This window comes from Oncorhynchus masou, chromosome 15, assembly GCF_036934945.1.
Source record: "Oncorhynchus masou masou isolate Uvic2021 chromosome 15, UVic_Omas_1.1, whole genome shotgun sequence".
NCBI lineage: Eukaryota > Metazoa > Chordata > Actinopteri > Salmoniformes > Salmonidae > Oncorhynchus > Oncorhynchus masou.
Window position 1 is genome coordinate 59,057,772 of NC_088226.1, and position 18,253 is coordinate 59,076,024.

Genomic DNA, 18,253 nt, shown 5'->3' on the forward strand with positions numbered 1-18,253 from the left:
TCCCCATGCAAGTAGTTCACAGCCGTAGTGAAGAATGATTAGGATGTTTTGAGAAAGCTCTCTTTAGACATGTCTCCATTTTCCTCTAGCTCTCTCAGAAGTCCTCTGACCAAAACTGGAATGAAGTTGTCATCAGTCAATTTTGCCTCAACGTTTCTCAGAATTGCAGTGGACTCCACAGCACAGCCGTCCTGGCCTTCAAGCATCTTGATCGTGTCACTGAATACGGTCAGGTTTCCATGGACAAATGCCAGCCAAAGTTCAGTCAGTGGATCTTCGAACATTGTTCACAGGACAACAGGGCATTTGTCTTCAGAAATAAAAAAGGATTTCAATGGCACATTTTCAGCACTCTTTCTAGAACAGGGAGCATGGACATCCAGCGAACATTGCTGTGTCCTAAAATGTTATGGTACTCCTGGCCAACAAACTCACAAAAGCCCTTCAGTCTTTCTACTCTGACGGTGAAAATATGAACATATTCCAAATATCTTTGTGAGCAGGTACTCAACATCATATCCAAAGCTGTTCTGGCCGTGTTATGAATGATGTGGGCAGGACAGCCTAAGCCAATCACCTCCCGCTGCAGAGCATTTTTAACTTTGGTATGGACATTGACCCTCCCCAGCCTATTCAGTCCTCCAAAGTTGGTATTTGTTGTCGGCAGAGAATGTTTTCCAGGTTACATTTTTGGATGACCACCAGGACCTCATCTGCAATTTTCTCTGCTGTTTCTCCATTCAATTCAACAAAATCAAGAAGTTTTGTTTCCACAGATGTGCTGCCATCATATATCTTACAATATCTGACTACTATTGGCAGCAGCTTTACATGTCCATGATTGGACACATCAATGGACAGGGACACAAATTCAACCTGGTCTAGGTCCTGTGTTACCAAAGTAGTTGCCCATGGTGCTGACACGTTACTCACTATGGCGTCACATTTTGTCCTAGCATATGTAAACTTTGGCTCATAAAGCTTCCGTGTCAGTTGTGCTGTGCAGTCCATAGATCTGTAACTATGATTGTGTCGCATAGTGTGGTATGCAAAGACACCCTCCTGCACAGCTAAACCATGTTCTTCTTGGGAAGGCGCTACCTTCTTGAAGAATGTGGTGACAGAGGACATACCAACACGGGCAATCAGAGAGGCTTTATGCTTTTTCGTCTGCTGATGTTCTACCACTGTCGTTCTTCTCCGGCTGCCAATTGAAAGAGAGGAATTACAAAGAGTGCAGTGAACCATTATCGTCCTGACCTGAGCGTATAAATGCATTTCCGTTTCTTGGAAAGAGTCATTGTATCTCCTCTGTCTGCTCTTCTTCACTCTCCTTGTGTCACTCTTCTTACTCTCAACGTTTTCTTCTCTTCCAATCTTTCTCCTCCTCTTTTCTTCACTCGTCTTCCTTTCCTTCTCTTCACCTTTCCACCTCACTCTTCTACACCCTCCTTGCTTCACGCTTTTTACTCCCTTAATGTTTCCTTCTCCTTCCTCTCCAATCTGTATTAATAAATAGCACACTATTGGATCAAATACTTTGGTTAACAGATTCCCATTGCTTGCCTCATATCTGTATTTTATCTCAAAAACATTGTTTGGAATAATAAATTGGCAGGCTCTGTAATCATATCCTTACCTTTCCACCTCTGTCTCCTTCACTCTTCTTCCTATCCAGGCTTCCTCCTCTCCTTCCTCTCCACTGCATGAACACTTCTAACAATATTTTCACACTACTTATTATAATGCCAAACCATTAAAATTTTAATCTACAAAAATATTCTCAGAATTAATTGTGCATTCATATAATACAATCATATTTTCAAAATAGCCCGTCCACTGCATGTTTACATGTGGATGTTTTTTGACCTAGCTATAACAGTAGCTAGCTAACTTAGCTAGCTAACTTAGTCTACATAGCTAATGTTAGCTACCATAACCTATTTAAAACCTTATAGAGCAGATCATCTATCTATATAATTAATTGTGACATTATAACATTAATAGCTAATATAAAATACGTTTGTGGTGATGTTGTGGAGTCCTGACACTTGCTAGCTTCTGGCCGAGTTTTCCACAGCAGTTTTTTCTAAAACTATCGCGAGCAAATAGTCAGTAGAAGAAGAAAAGTGAATGAAGCTGCTATAGCGAGCAGCCCCCTCTGCTGGACAAAACAAGCACAATACGATTGAGACCGCAACCTGTAGGCTCTGCTGCCCGGTCTTTCTTGCCAAGTAAAATATTTCACTTTGCGGTCTGTTTTTAACGCACAGATAAAAACGGGGACATTTCCGGGGACAGCTCCAGCCGGGGACAGGCCACCAAAAACGGGGACTGTCCCCGGAAAACGGGGACATCTGGTCACCCTACCCTAGGTTGCCTTTTCCTTGCCTTAACAAGATGTTCAGAGTCAGACATGCTGATTTACCAGCAAGGGTGTATAATGGTAGGCCGAATCAATTGGTTCCCTAGGTGACAGTGGTGTTCCATCCACATTAAATGTGTTACCTTGGCAACGAGAATGCTCAGCATTCAGTACATTACCTTAGTGATATAGAGTAGGTTCTAGGGAAACAATATGTTTCCTTGGTGACGGTCCGACAATATGTGACAATGATTCTTAAGGACAAATGTTACTGAATGAACAGGGGTACACTGAGGTTGTTCTATCTGAAAGGAGGAGGCACACAGCCCTCTTTTCCTTGCTACAGTTATTTAGGCTGTTGACAAGCCTTGAGATCTCATACAACATCATATTACTAAACGTCATGTTCATTGCACATAGGGCTGGGAATTGCCAGGGATCTCAAAAATATGATATTATCACAATACCTAAATGCTGATACGATATGTATTGTGATTCTCAGGATTCTAAATGTATTGCGATTCGTTATTGTGATTTTACTGTGATTCAATGTTCCAAACATATTGCTCACCATATGTCTGCTGCGGAGGGACAAGAGAGAGCCATGAGAAAATGGGTTTTGATCAGTCATGGAAATAAAAGTGCTGAAAACAAATGTACTCCCTATTTTAAAAAAAGATGGAGAACAAGTGTAGATACTGGAGTTTTGGTGCAGGTACAGCAAACTAGCGCAAAAATAATATTGCAATATATCCCCTCCCCCATCACTAATTGCACACAATGTGTAGACCCATGTCCATACAACTGCAATGGGTTCGCACAGAATTAGGGACATTTTTATTTATTTACATTTTCCCCAATTTCATGTTATCCAATTGGTAGTTACAGTCTTGTCCCATCGCTGCAAATTCCGTATGGAGAGGCGAAGGTTGAGAGACGTGAGTCCTCCAAAACACGACCCTGCCAAGCCGCACTGCTTCTTGAAACACTGCTCGCTCTACCCGGCAGCCAGCCGCACCAATGTGTCGGAGGAAACACCGTACAACTGGCGACTGTGTCAGCGTGCATGTGCCCGGCCCGCAACAGGAGTCACTAGAGCGCAATGGGACAAGGACATCCCGGCCGGCCAAACCCTCCCCTAACTCGGACGACGCTGGGCCAATTGTGCACCGCCTCATGGGTCTCCCGGTCATGACCGGCTGCGACACAGCCTGGGATCGAATCCGGATCTGTAGTGATGCCTCAAGCACTGCGATGCAGTGCCTTAGACCGCTGCGCCACTCGGGAGGCCCCTAGAATTAGGGATTTTGAGCTGACAGACAACGACAGCTTCTCAACTTTTCCAATGTAAAAAATGTCTATATTAGCAGACGCTCTTATCCAGAGCGACTTACAGTTAGTATACAGATAGCTAGGTAAAACAACCACATGTCACAGGCATAATTAGTTCATTCTTCCTCAATAAAGAAGTTACCAACAATGTCAGCAAGTAGGCAAATAGTAAGAAAAGCACTTTTTATTGTATTTTTTTGGGGGGGGGCTCAGACATCTGATTTAAGATCCTCTTTTTCGGAGATGGGCAGGGACACTTCTGTCCTGACGTTAGGGAGAAGAGTTTGCCTTCCTCTCCCATTTAGCAGGAGAATGATAAACAATGTTGAACTATTTTCCTGAATAAGAGGTCTTTGTGCTCTGCTATCATACAGTATATACTTAATCATCTACCGGTAAATTTCTCTTGCTCTTTCTCTCGCTGTGTGTGTGTGTGTGTGTGTGTGTGTGTGTGTGTGTGTGTGTGTGTGTGTGTGTGTGTGTGTGTGTGTGTGTGTGTGTGTGTGTGTGTGCATTTGCCTTTCCTCTTTATTCCATGTTTTTTGTCCCTGGAGTTGAGGGAAAGAATGCTTGAGTTTGGAGAGAGAAAGAATGCTGGAGTTTCCCTCTGTTTGTTTTTCCATTTCTAATCCCTCTCCAACCCCCATGTTGCTCAGCTCCTGCTCAACACACACACACACACACACACACACACACACACACACACACACAAAAAAAAACCACTTACAGACCATACCACACAAGGCGTTGTTTACACACACATGGTCACACACACACATTTGTTTTACTCCATGTGTAACTCTGTGTCGTTGTATGTGTCGAACTGCTTTGCTTTATCCTGGCCAGGTCGCAATTGTAAATGAGAACTTGTTCTCAACTTGCCTACCTGGTTAAATAAAGGTGAAAAAAAATATTTGTGAAGCCCTTAGCCATGGTATATTGGCCATATACCACAAACCCCAGATTATTGCTATTATAAACAGTTTATCAACATAATTAGAGCAGTAAAAAGGTTTGTCATACCCATGGTATACGGTCTGATATACCACGGCTGTCAGCCAATTAGCATTCACAGCTGGAACCATCCAGTTTATAATGTGCTTTATACCATGGCAGTTTTTAATTTTTTAATGTAACCTTTATTTAACTAGGCATGTCAGTTCAGAACAAATTCTTATTTACAATGATGGCCTACCCCTGCCAAACCCGGACGGCGCTGAGCCAATTGTGCACCACCCTATGGGACGCCACCCTAACAGACATTCTAGTTCAGCTATCATTGGTAACTACTGTAGCTATCTAGTAAACTTGCTAGCTACTTCAGTGGATGTTGAACACATTTCAACCAGCAAATGAACATCTCTAGTATCAAATGTGTTAAATATTAGCCATGGTATAAAAGGGATAATCAACGCTGGGCTCTATGCCTTCTCTGGAAAATAATGCAACTCTGTGGAAGGTCAGTTCCACTCAGCTAGTATGTCATGGAACACAACTTATACGTCATTCATTATTTTCCATAGAACGCAATGCCCCCTCATTGATTATCCCTTACGTAATTACACTACTAGCAATGTGACACTTAACCATCTACAAAACCAACAGCCCTGTTTAGCCACAAAACAAAGTGTTCATGCATTTGTCCTGTGGAAAAATAAAATAGCTTTATCCCCAATGTTCCCTCTAAACTGCGCGCGTGCGCGGCGCCCACCTCCTCCAGCACTGTGGCTCACAGAAGAAATGCCAGACCTCGCAAAGACACAAGAGATTGTACTTCTGAGTTCGCCGCGTTAGTTTGCACTATATAGATTTGTTTTTTTCTGTGATGAATCAATAGTATATCAACCTCTTTTCAATGTAACAAACCAAAACAAATTTAACTTTGAAATATTGAGTCTGTCATTTTGGCAGGGATCGTTCCTGCCTGTCAATCATCCTGGAGTGAATGCTCTTTTCAGATCAGTTCAGTTCAGACTGCACATGTGCACATCTGTTGATATTCTCTGCATTATTAGTCCAGTTATAGATAAGTATAGGTCAGCAATGGGGAGTTACTGCGTCCTACAAGAGCACAACATGTGTAGGCTACATGTTTTATTTTGAGACATATGCAAATAAGCCAATAGGCAGAGGGATAGCCTACACATTGTCTAATTCTCTGTACAGTAGTAATAATTACTTTTATTTTGTAAAGTGGTTTTGTGCATCATATAACAGAATACAATGCAATTTACAATCACCTATTTGACCCATGGTATTACAGACCAAGTAAAAAAAATCATTAATGTCAAGCCCTTCATAATGTAAAAACATTTCAATAATTATCATGTAATGTCGGCCTGCATTGAACACCACAGAAATCAGAAGCTATTTCCATTTGAAAAGTTTGAGATTTGCTCCATTGGTTTTGTTGGTAGGCCGACATTATGCTTAAATAGCCGCAATAGTCTACTGTCTAAAACGGTAATAGTACAGCGTCAGTGTTCACTGTAAACGCGTGCTGGAATTTGAACAAAATTCTCACAAATTTCAAATTTAGAATTTGCTCAGTGCCCCAAAACATGCATCACCTTGCTGCTGTGTCAGCTGACTACAGCCTGGACTGGCATGTCTGCAATAAGGATAATGGCAGCCAGTGGGAAAGGGGATACCTAGTCAGTTGCACAACTGAATGCATTCAACCGAAATGTGTCTTCCGCATTTAACCCAACTGCTCTGAATCAGCTGCTTTGTCTAAGGTTGTGTCCCAAATGGTACCCTATTCCCTTCATACTGCACTACTGTTGATGCACCCTGATCAAAAGTAGTGCACAATATGGGAATATGGGTGCCATTTGGAATGCACCCTAAGAGTTAGTTCCTGCCTTGCTACTGCCGTTGTTTGACATGGGCTTTCCATGCAATCGGAAACATTCTGGTTATGTTGTTGCTGTTATGTGTATGAGTGGTGCTGGGTGTGCGATAGACACACAAACACACATCTGTGTGTGTGTTCTAGGATGTACGTTGTTCCTTACAGTATGAATTAACAAACATGCACGTTACACCCACCAGTGGAGGCTGCTGAGGGGAGGACGGCTCACAATAACGGCTGTAAACGGTGTGAATGGAATGGCATCAAACACCTGGAAACCATGGAAACCATGTGTTTGATGCATTTGATACCATTCCACTAATTCCGCTCCAGTCGTTACCATGAGCCCGTTCTCCCCAGTTAAGGTGCCACCAACCTCATGTGACACACACATATCCACACACATTTGCATGCCCCAATACACACATACATGTACACAGACACACTGAAGTGGGCTGGCTTCTCCTGTAGGGTGGCTACTGCTTCTCCTGTAGGGTGGCTACTGCTACTACTGTAGGGTGGCTACTGCTACTACTGTAGGGTGGCTACTGCTACTGCTGTAGGGTGGCTTCTGCTACTGCTGTAGGGTGGCTACTACTACTACTACTGCAGGGTGGCTACTGCTACTGCTGTAGGGTGGCTACTGCTACTGCTGTAGGGTGGCTACTGCTTCTGCTGTATGGTGGCTACTGCTTCTGCTGTAGGGTGGCTACTGCTGCTGCTGTAGGGTGGCTACTGCTACTGTACTGCTGTAGGGTGGCTACTGCTACTGCTGTAGGGTGGCTGCTGCTACTGATGTAGGGTGGCTACTGCTGTAGGGTGGGTCTATTGTCTATTGTGTGTGGGGGGGTGGGGGGGGGGGTGTTAATGTCACGTGCACAGTACAGTGAAATGCCTAATTTGCTAGCTCCAGACCCAACGATGCAGTAATCACTATCAATGTAGTACTAACATGTTTAATGTAGAACAAAAACACACGACAAATAAAAATAAGAACTAAGAAGAGCACGAGAAGTAAGTAAGCTATATGTGTGTCTGTGTTTGTAAGAGCGCGTGTGTCACTTACTGCAGGAATCTCAGTGTCTATGTTGTCCTTTGCGGAACGCTATGCTGTATTAGACACTGGAGGAAAGGAAAAGTTGAGAGGCAACTCCGGGATGCTGGCCTTCTAGGCAGTTGCAAAGAAAAATCCATATTTCAGACTGTCCAATAAAAAGTAAAGATTAAAGATGGGCAAAAGAACACAGACACTGGACAGAGGAACTCTGCCTAGAAGTCCAGCATCCCGGAGTCGCCTCTTCACTGTTAATGTTGAGACTTGTGTTTTGCGGGTACGATTTAATGAAGCTGCCAGTTGAGGACTTGTGAAGCGTCTGTTAATCAAATGAGACACTCTAATGTACTTGTCCTCTTGCCCAGTTGTGTACCGGGGCCTCCAACTCCTTTTGCTATTCTGGTTAGTGCCAGTTTGAGCTGTTCTGTGAAGGGAGTAATACACAGCATTGAAGGCCAGTTTTATTGCTTCTTTAATCAGAACAACAGTTTTCAGCTGTGCTAACATAATTGCAAAATAAAGGGTTTTATAATAATCAATTAGCCTTTTAAAATGATACACTTGGGTTTGCTAACACAATATGCCATTGGAACATTGGAGTGATGCCATATGCCATTGGAGTGATGGTTGCTGATAATGGGCCTCTGTACACCTATGTAGATATTCCATAAAACATGTGCCATTTCCAGCTACAATAGTCATTTACAACATTAACAATGTCTACACTGTATTTCTGATCAATTTGATGTTATTTTAATGGACAAAAATGCGCTTTTCTGTCAAAAACAAGGACATTTCTAAGTGACCCCAAACTTTTGAACGGTAGTGTAGGTACGTGGTTGCAACGGGCATCAGTATCTTAACAGTGCGATTTGTCAAGGCAGGATACTCTGAGCGCAGCCCAATCCAGAAATCTGGCAGTGGCTTCTGATTTAAATTACATTTTCACAGAACCGCTTGTTCCAATTTCGACGAGGCTCTGTTGTTCAGATATCGGTAAGTGGACTGGAGACAGAGCAAGAAAGGGAATAATGAATCCAGTTGTTTGTGTCATCCGTTTCAGGAAGGTACCTGCATAATGGAGCACCCAAGTCACTCAGGTGCTTCGCTAGATCACATTTGACATTGTCCATAAGCTTGTCACCAGACAGGACTGTTTCGTTTTGTGTCATTCTCGTTTATCGTTTTTGTTGTTTTGTTTGAGTATTCGTTTTCATTAAAAGGCATAATGAATACTTACATCGCTGCACCTTGGTCATCCTCTCTTTCTCCCAACAACAAACGTTACAGAATCACCCACCACCGAAGGACCAAGCAGAGTGGTAATGGGCAGCAGCAGCGATCTTAGGACTCCTGGTCATGGGAGGAGATTCTGGACGGCAAGGGACCCCGGGCACAGGCTGGAGAATATCGCCGCCCCAAGGCTGAGCTAGAGGCAGCGAAAGCCGAGAGGAGATGGTATGAGGAGGCAGCGCGGCTGGAAGCCCGAGAGGCAGCCCCAAAAATGTCTTGGGGGGCACACAGGGAATGTGGCGAAGTAGGGTAGGAGACCTGCGCCAACTCCCCGTGCTTACCGTGGAGAGAGGGGGACCGGGCAGGCACCGTGTTATGCCGCGAGGCGCACGGTGTCCCCGGTGCACAGGCATAGCCCGGTACGGTACATAGCAGTGCCTCGTATCGACCGGGCTAGGTTTGGCATCGCTCAGCGCATCTGGTCTCCATTGCGTCTCCTCGGGTCGGGGTACATGGCACCAGCCCTACGCATGGTGTCCCCGGTTCGCCAGCACAGCCCAGTGTGGGCTATTCCACCTCGCCGCACTGACCTGGCTACGGGGAGCATTCAGCAAGGTAGGGTTGGGCAGGCTCTGTGCTCGAGACCTCCAGTGCGCCTTCACGGTCCGGTCTATCCGGTGCCACCTCCATGCACCAGTCCTCCGGTAGCAGCCCCCTGCACTAGGCTGTCTCTCCGTCTCCTCCCTACAGGTGCTCCCGCCTGTCCAGCGCTGCCAGTCTTCCTCCTGCCCAGCTCTGCCAGAGTCTTCCTCCTGTCCAGCTCTGCCAGAGTCTTCCTTCTGCCCAGCTCTGCCAGTCTCCCAACTGTCCTGAGCTGCCAGAGTCTCCCGTCTGTCCTGAGCTGCCAGAGTCTCCCGTCTGTCCTGAGCTGCCAGAGTCTCCCATCTGTCCTGAGCTGCCAGAGTCTCCCGTCTGTCCTGAGCTGCCAGAGTCTTCCTCCTGTCCAGCTCTGCCAGAGTCTTCCTTCTGCCCAGCTCTGCCAGTCTCCCGTCTGTCCTGAGCTGCCAGAGTCTCCCGTCTGTCCTGAGCTGCCAGAGTCTCCCGTCTGTCCTGAGCTGCCAGAGTCTCCCGTCTGTCCTGAGCTGCCAGAGTCTCCCGTCTGTCCTGAGCTGCCAGAGTCTCCCGTCTGTCCTGAGCTGCCAGAGTCTCCCTTCTGTCCTGAGCTGCCAGAGTCTCCCGTCTGTCCTGAACTGCCAGATTCTCCCGTCTGTCCTGAGCTGCCAGAGTCTCCCGTCTGTCCTGAGCTGCCAGAGTCTCCCGTCTGTCCTGAGCTGCCAGAGTCTCCCGTCTGTCCTGAGCTACCAGAGTCTCCCGTCTGTCCTGAGCTGCCAGAGTCTCCCGTCTGTCCTGACCTGCCAGAGTCTTCCTCCTGTCCAGCTCTGCCAGAGTCTTCCTTCTGCCCAGCTCTGCCAGTCTCCCGTCTGTCCTGAGCTGCCAGAGTCTCCCGTCTGTCCTGAGCTGCCAGAGTCTCCCGTCTGTCCTGAGCTGCCAGAGTCGCCCGTCTGTCCTGAGCTGCCAGAGTCGCCCGTCTGTCCTGAGCTGCCAGAGTCGCCCGTCTGTCCTGAGCTGCCAGAGTCGCCCGTCTGTCCTGAGCTGCCAGATTCGCCCGTCAGTCAGAAGCTTCCAGAATCGCCCTTCGCTGCAGGGGGCTCCCGCCTGTCCGGTGCTGCCGGAATCTCCTGTCTATTCGGGACCCGTGGCTAGTCCGAGGTCGGCGGCGAGGGTCGCCGCTTTAAAGAGGCCACGGAGGCGGGCTAAGAGGCGGACAAGGACGCCAGAGCCGCCACCGCGGACAGACACAGACCCAGACCCTCCCCTATAGGTTCAGGTTTTGGGGGGGGGGGGTACTGTCACGTTCTGACCTTAGTTCTTTTGTTATGTCTTTGTTTTAGTATGATCAGGGTGTGAGTTGGGTGGGCTGTCTATGTTAGTTTTTCTATGATTTGCTATTTCTGTGTTTGACCTGGTATGGTTCTCAATCAGAGGCGGCTGTCAATCGTTGTCCCTGATTGTGTGATTATTTTCTGTCTTTGTGTATGTCACCAGACAGGACTGTTTTGTTTAGCGTTTTTGTTGTTTTGTTCGAGTATTCATTTTCATTAAAAGGCATAATGAATACTTACCACACTGCACCTTGGTCCTCCTCTCTTTCTGTAACGACGAACGTTACAATTAGACGTTAGAGAAGCCTTGTTGTCCTATCTAGCTGTGTTAGACATTAGAGGAGCCTTGTTGTCCTATCTAGCTGTATTAGGCGTTAGAGGAGCCTTGTTGTCCTATCTAGCTGTATTAGACGTTAGTGGAGCCTTGTTGTCCTATCTAGCTGTATTAGACGTTAGAGGAGCCTTGTTGTCCTATCTAGCTGTATTAGACGTTAGTGGAGCCTTGTTGTCCTATCTAGCTGTATTAGACGTTAGAGAAGCCTTGTTGTCCTATCTAGCTGTATTAGACGTTAGAGGAGCCTTGTTGTCCTATCTAACTGTATTAGACATTAGAGGAGCCTTGTTGTCCTATCTAGCTGTATTAGACATTAGAGGAGCCTTGTTGTCCTATCTAGCTGTATTAGACATTAGAGGAGCCTTGTTGTCCTATCTAGCTGTATTAGACATTAGAGGAGCCTTGTTGTCCTATCTAACTGTATTAGACATTAGAGGAGCCTTGTTGTCCTATCTAGCTGTATTAGACGTTAGAGGAGCCTTGTTGTCCTATCTAGCTGTATTAGGACAACAAGGCTTCTCTAACGTCTAATACAGCTAGATAGGACAACAAGGCTTCTCTAACGTCAATCTAGCTGTATTAGACGTTAGATGAGCCTTGTTGTCCTATCTAGCTGTGTTAGACGTTAGAGGAGCCTTGTGTTTTCCTATGGAGCTGTGTTAGACGTTAGAGGAGCCTTGTGTTATCCTAGCTAGACATTAGAGGAGCCTTGTGTTGTCCTAGCTAGACATTAGAGAAACCTTGTTGACCTATTTAGCTGTATTAGATGTTAGAGGAACCTTGTTGACCTATTTAGCTGTATTAGATATTAGAGGAACCTTGTTGTCCTATTTAGCTGTATTAGATGTTAGAAGAGCCTTGTGTTGTCCTAGCAAGCTATATTAGACATTAGAGGAGCCTTGTGTTGTCCTAGCTATCTGTATGCTCTCTCTCATCCCAAAGCTAACCTCAAGTCAGCTGATCACACAAGAAGGCGTCAACAGAAGAGGAACTGCCAAAAGAACGCGGCCCAAATAGGGCTTCCCTACAGCATATTATATTTTAAACATTTGCATGTAGTCTATCTAGGTCTTTAATGTCCTTGTTTTAAACGAACAATGCCTTGTGTTGTCCTAGCTAGCTGCCACGTTAACTCTTCGTGGACTGGATTCTCCATTCTCATCAGTTTCTATCACAACACACTTACCAACTGGAAACCTCCGTCATGTGCCTGTGCCTGTGACCATGATTTATCACAGCCCATAAGCTCTCTGTGTGTGTGTGTGTGTTTTTACTGAAGTGTTTGATCGTATGTCTGATATTTTGAGCAGAATCTATTAGCCAGGCACTGACGCTGTTCACACAATCTATTTAGCCTTTATAACTGATAGAGATATTTCTGAGGATGCTACTGAGAGAGTCGTGTTCAGAGATACACCAGAACAACATCTTAAGATTCTGAGTCTGGTTAATGTTGAACAATACTTTTAATTTTTTGTAAAAAATGTATTAACCTTTATTTAACTAGTCAAGCCAGTTAAGAATAAATTCCTATTTACAATGGCGGCCTACCAAAAGGCAAAAGGCCTCCTGCGGGCACAGGGCTGGTATAAAACATTTTTATTTTTAAATAGGACAAAACACACATCATCAGAGTGAGACTCCACAATACCACATAAAGAGAGACCCCAAGACATAGCAAGGCAGCAATACATAACACAGCATGGTAGCAACACAACATGACAACAACATGGCAGCAGCACAAAACATGGTACAAACATTATTTGGCACAGACAAAAGTACAAAGGGCAAGAAGATATAGACAACAATACATGATTGAGTCTTTGAATGAGAGATGGCGATACAACTGTCCAGTTTGTGTGTTATTGAATGTTATGATAATGTTATGTAATCTAAATGAATAGACACCCTTGTTTCTGGGGGGTTCCTCATTGATGCTATGGAACTAGCTCACTCCTCCTCAAGAGAAGTCGCACACTGTCTTATTGATAAGATACTAAGCCCTTAAAAATACAGCAGACATGTATATTTTCTCTTCCTCATGGGCCTCGTTCCATTTCCAATCCTTTCAGATCTGAGAACACCAAAGGCTAGGGAAAAGGATTGAGGATGGGCTCCGAGATGGAATCAGGTCTTAAAGAGAAATGGCATCCAGCTAAACATGTCGGCTTCAGTGATGATTCTCGTGTAATTGTGTGTTAGTATGTTGTACGCGGAAAGGGTCGTTCCTACCCTAACCAATTCAGGTTCTAACAGTATCTCTCTCTCTCTCTCTGTCAGGCCTGAGACCCAGCAAAAAGCCCCGGTGTCTGCCCCCACTGCCCCACCCCCCCCTCCAGCCCTCCCTGAGCCGGCCGTCCCCCCAGAGCCAGAGGAGGAGATATTAGGCTCTGACGATGAGGAGCAGGAGGACCCCGCAGACTACTGCAAAGGTGGGGGAGATAATACACACGCACAAACCCCCACACGCACGCACACACACACACACACGTGTAGAACTTCCATAGCTTATACATGCATACACAAGTATCCAGTTCTGTCTTCGTAACTCTTATCTCCTCTCCCTTTACCTCTCTACCTCTACACTCTTTCTTTCTCCCGTCTTTCTCACACACATGCCACATACACCCCCCTGCCTAGACACACTCACTGAAGGCGTCAGCACGCTTCAGTTCGGCTGGCGCCTAGCCGAGTGTGCTTGCATACTCCCTCGAAAGACCTTCGCTTCGAAAACTAGAAAAAAGCGGCAATAGTATTTTTTGTCCATTTTGAGATGCTGTAGCCAGTATATGCTCACATCAAAATAGTCCGAATTTATCTAAAATAACTAAAGAAATGTGTTGTTAATTTTGACGTTTTTGCCAAGGATATTGTACATCTAACAAAACTTTTGGTGCAGTATTTCTCAAAGAAAAAATGTGCATGAAAACGAGTTGTCTCTCGTTGAATGACAACAAATACTTTATTGAAGAATTCCTACTGTTGACCAAACAAAAAGGGCTCCAAACTATGGCCTGCTTCTAGAAGAAATGTTGTGTGCCTCAACACGAAGTCCAAAACGAACAAAAACCTCAAAATGTCATCATAATACTGTTTCGGCTGGGAAGCATGCGGCCTTACACACACTCCAATACACTTAAACCCATATGTTCTTCTCCTTTCTCTCTCTCTCTACCTCTTACTCTGTCTCTTATATCATCCCTGCTGGCTCCTAATGTCATTTGCAGCAGTGTGTGACTTACCAGAAGCTCTATATGCTTGGCACCAGCACCAAGGCTCAAGGTTGTTGTCTGTGCCAAGAGGGAGTGGTCTTTCCACTGAGGAGCCTGATATCCTGATAGCTGTGAGGACCTACTGAGGACCTTCTCACTCATTCAAGCACTCACTCACTCACTCACTCTCTTTCTTAATCCTCTCTCACGCCCTCCCTCTTACTGATAGCATAGATTCAGTAGCTCGGCTCGAAGTATCAGTATCTTGATTATCTAGGTTTTTCTAATAGTATCTCCATCTCTTCTCTCTCTTCTCTCTATCACTCTCAGGTGGATACCATCCGGTGAAGATAGGGGACTTGTTCAATGGGAGGTATCATGTGATCCGCAAGCTGGGCTGGGGTCACTTCTCCACCGTATGGCTGTGCTGGGACATCCAGTGAGTCACACACACACACCTGTCAACGGGAGTCAGACGGGTCACCACTATTACCAACTCATTACCATGACAACGGCTGCAACAAAACCACTCCTACACAGTGACACAGTAGACAGTAGCAGCTGCAGTGTAATGACACATAGTGCCAAAGTGTTAACCACACTGATGCCTAACAGTCTCAGTGTCAGAATATCACCGTTCACTAGGTTACATCGTACAGCTCGCCCATATCCTCAATTAGCCCCAATTAAATCAATTACACAATAATACACTGTACACTGTTCCTCAATCACATGGATATGAAACCATTACCAGTAAACATCTTCCCCAACAGTGTGTTTTTCCCCAATCTGTTATTGATTGGTTCAACTCCAGTGTTGCATGGCTAGCTCCGCTGTAGTCCATCATGTTGTGATATGGATCTCTCTGTGTGTTATGTGTTTCTTGTTTCAGGGTGAAGAACTTTGTGGCGATGAAGGTGGTGAAGAGTGCTCAGCATTACACAGAGACAGCCTTGGATGAGATCAAACTACTCAGATGTGTGAGTAGTGACTCTGGGTGTGTGTGTGTTTCGTTTCCCCATGCCTCGCACACCTCTCTCACACCCTCCGTCCTGATCTCTCTATTGTTTGTCGTTCATCTCCAGGTGAGAGAGAGTGACCCCTCTGACCAAAACAAAGAAATGGTGGTTCAGCTGATAGATGACTTCAAGATCTCTGGAATCAACGGAATACGTATCCTTGTCTACAGAGGGTGTGTGTGGATGTGTGTGTATACTTATATGCTCTTTATATCTGCGTATGTATCTCAGTGATTAAGCTGTGGGCCTCCTTGACCAGCTGTCCCAGATGTGTGTATGGTGTTTGAGGTTCTCGGACACCACCTTCTAAAGTGGATCATCAAGTCCAACTACCAGGGCCTTCCTCTTCCCTGTGTTAAGAGTATTATCAAACAGGTATGCCACACACGCTAGTGCTGAGCACCTACTTGTCTGGTCTGTGTGGGGCAGACATGGAATGGAGAGAAGGGACAGTAGAATACGAGAGAGGGATAGAGTGCAGTTGCTTCGCTAGGTATCTCTACCTGAAAGTCAATGATCGAAGTGATTGATATTTGGTATTCAGCAGTCATAAAAGTATGTCTTATTTACTTTGAAGAACTACTAAAATAGGGATTTTGTCAGACAGCATAGGCAACATCTCTAGAGATGAGATGATGAATTGGAATTAAATAATAAATTAATCAAATAAACAAATATAATACAAATCAAATTTAGATCAGCTGATATCTCAAAGTGCTGTACAGAAACTCAGCCTAAAACCCCAAACAGCAAGCAATGCAGGTGTAGAAGCACGGTGGCTAGGAAAAACTCCCTAGAAAGGCCAAAACCTAGGAAGAAACCTAGAGAGGAACCAGGCTATGAGGGGTGGCCAGTCCTCTTCTGGCTGTGCCGGGTGGAGATAATAACAGAACATGGCAAAGATGTTCAAATGTTCATAAATGACCAGCATGGTCAAATAATAATAATCACAGTAGTTGTCGAGGGTGCAGCAAGTCAGCACCTCAGGAGTAAATGTCATTTGACTTTTCATAGCCGATCATTAAGAGTATCTCTACCGCTCCTGCTGTCTCTAGAGAGTTGAAAACAGCAGGTCTGGGACAGGTAGCACATCCGGTGAACAGGTCAGGGTTCCATAGCCGCAGGCAGAACGGTTGAAACTGGAGCAGCAGCACGGCCAGGTGGATTGGGGACAGCAAGGAGTCATCATGCCAGGTAGTCCTGAGGCATGGTCCGAGAGAGAGAGAGAGAGAGAGAGAGAGAGAGAGAGAGAGAGAATGAGAATTGGAGAGAGCATACTTAAATTCACACAGGACACCGGATAAGACAGGAGAAGTACTCCAGATATAACAAACTGACCCTAGCCCCCCGACACTTAAACTACAGCAGCATAAATACTGGAGGCTGAGAGAGGAGGGGTCGGGAGACATTGTGGCCCCGTCCGACGATACCCCCGGACAGGGCCAAACAGGCAGGATATAACCCCACCCACTTTACCAAAGCACAGCCCCCACACCACTAGAGGGATATACATAACATACATATTTTTTTTAAGTAATGTGAATAAATGATGGTTAATAAGTGATAACCAGTATTGGGCAGTCACTACCATCATAGGACATATATTCATTGGTTTATTCTGTGTTGTCCCAGTATTCAACCCATATAATGCATAGTGCCTTTAATGTTAAAAAAAAAATGATATTAATCCAAAACCGTGACTATTTTGTAAATAATCTAACCGAAACCGAACAGACCTTAAAAAGCACTAACACACACTCATGCATTCATGCACAAACGGGCACAAACTCACACACACAATTACACACTCACACATCCTCATTTACTTGACTCAGACACATTCACATACACACATCACTTTCACTTCCATAAACACTCTTTATCAGCACCAACAATGAGAGGAAGAGAAGTGATATTGCCAGCCAGAGGTACTACTGCAGGCCAGTCCAGTCCAGTACAATACATGTTGTTGACTTCACAAGGCCTTCACAGGCTTTCCCCTGAAGACCAGGGCAGAGCAGCATGTGAATTAAAGTTATCTGTTCATCTCTGCTACCTCCCACTTGAAAAGCCCACTGAAGATGAATAGAAACTGCTCTCAACTTCAATACAAAAGCCCCTAAAATCAAACACTGGCAAACACACACACACACCAAAAAAACAACAACAGCAGCCTTGTCCCCGATGGAGGATGACGAAGATCAAAGGAATGGTTCATTTAGCGTTGTGAGAGCATCTGTGGTGTTTCATCTGGGATTTGTGTGTTTGTGTTTGCTTACACGTGTGTCTGTGTTTGTGTGTGTGTGCGCATTTGTGCATGCTTGTGTTCCTGTGTTCATGTAGGTTCTGCAGGGCTTGGACTACCTCCACAGCAAGTGTAAGATCATCCACACAGACATCAAGCCGGAGAACATCCTGATGTGTGTGGACGATGCGTTTGTCCGCCGCATGGCCGCGGAGGCCACAGAGTGGCAGAAGGCTGGGGCACCCCCGCCCTCTGGATCTGCAGGTAGGGTACAGACCACCTCACCCGCTAACTCACTGTCTGTACAAGAAAATAACTGGGTTAAAATAATCATTATCACCAAAAATCACAGTTTTTCCAAAGCCATCTGACAACATTTGAAGGTGAACTATCCCTCTAAGCGTTATCCAAATAGTTAGTTATTGTAGCCTTCTCCTCATTTCAAACTGAAGTGTTTTGGGAGTCCAACAGTGAATAGTGAATAAAGCCTGTCAGATATATTTTAAAGGACTACTTAGGACTGTTTTACCCAAAACCTGTGTAGAGAGATCTTTCGCGGTTTTGAGGTTCAGTCTTAGTTGAATCGGTACAGTGCGCTTTTTGTAGAGGAGCTATGAGACTAATTCATCGTGAACCTTTTGATTCTTATGACCAATTGCTTA

The 18,253-nt window shown here is 45.2% G+C and overlaps 1 protein-coding gene across 3 annotated transcripts in view; it reads left to right on the top strand.

Moving 5' to 3' along the window:
- LOC135556550 (SRSF protein kinase 2-like) overlaps window positions 1–18,253 on the top strand; it is a 93,190-nt gene that overhangs the window by 58,906 nt on the left and 16,031 nt on the right. For all 3 annotated transcript variants that reach the window (XM_064989847.1, XM_064989848.1, XM_064989849.1), the window contains 6 exons: window positions 13,396–13,547; window positions 14,658–14,766; window positions 15,220–15,307; window positions 15,413–15,500; window positions 15,615–15,721; window positions 17,690–17,855. In XM_064989847.1, coding sequence (XP_064845919.1) covers window positions 13,396–13,547; window positions 14,658–14,766; window positions 15,220–15,307; window positions 15,413–15,500; window positions 15,615–15,721; window positions 17,690–17,855 — 710 coding nt within the window. The remainder of the gene's footprint in view (window positions 1–13,395; window positions 13,548–14,657; window positions 14,767–15,219; window positions 15,308–15,412; window positions 15,501–15,614; window positions 15,722–17,689; window positions 17,856–18,253) is intronic.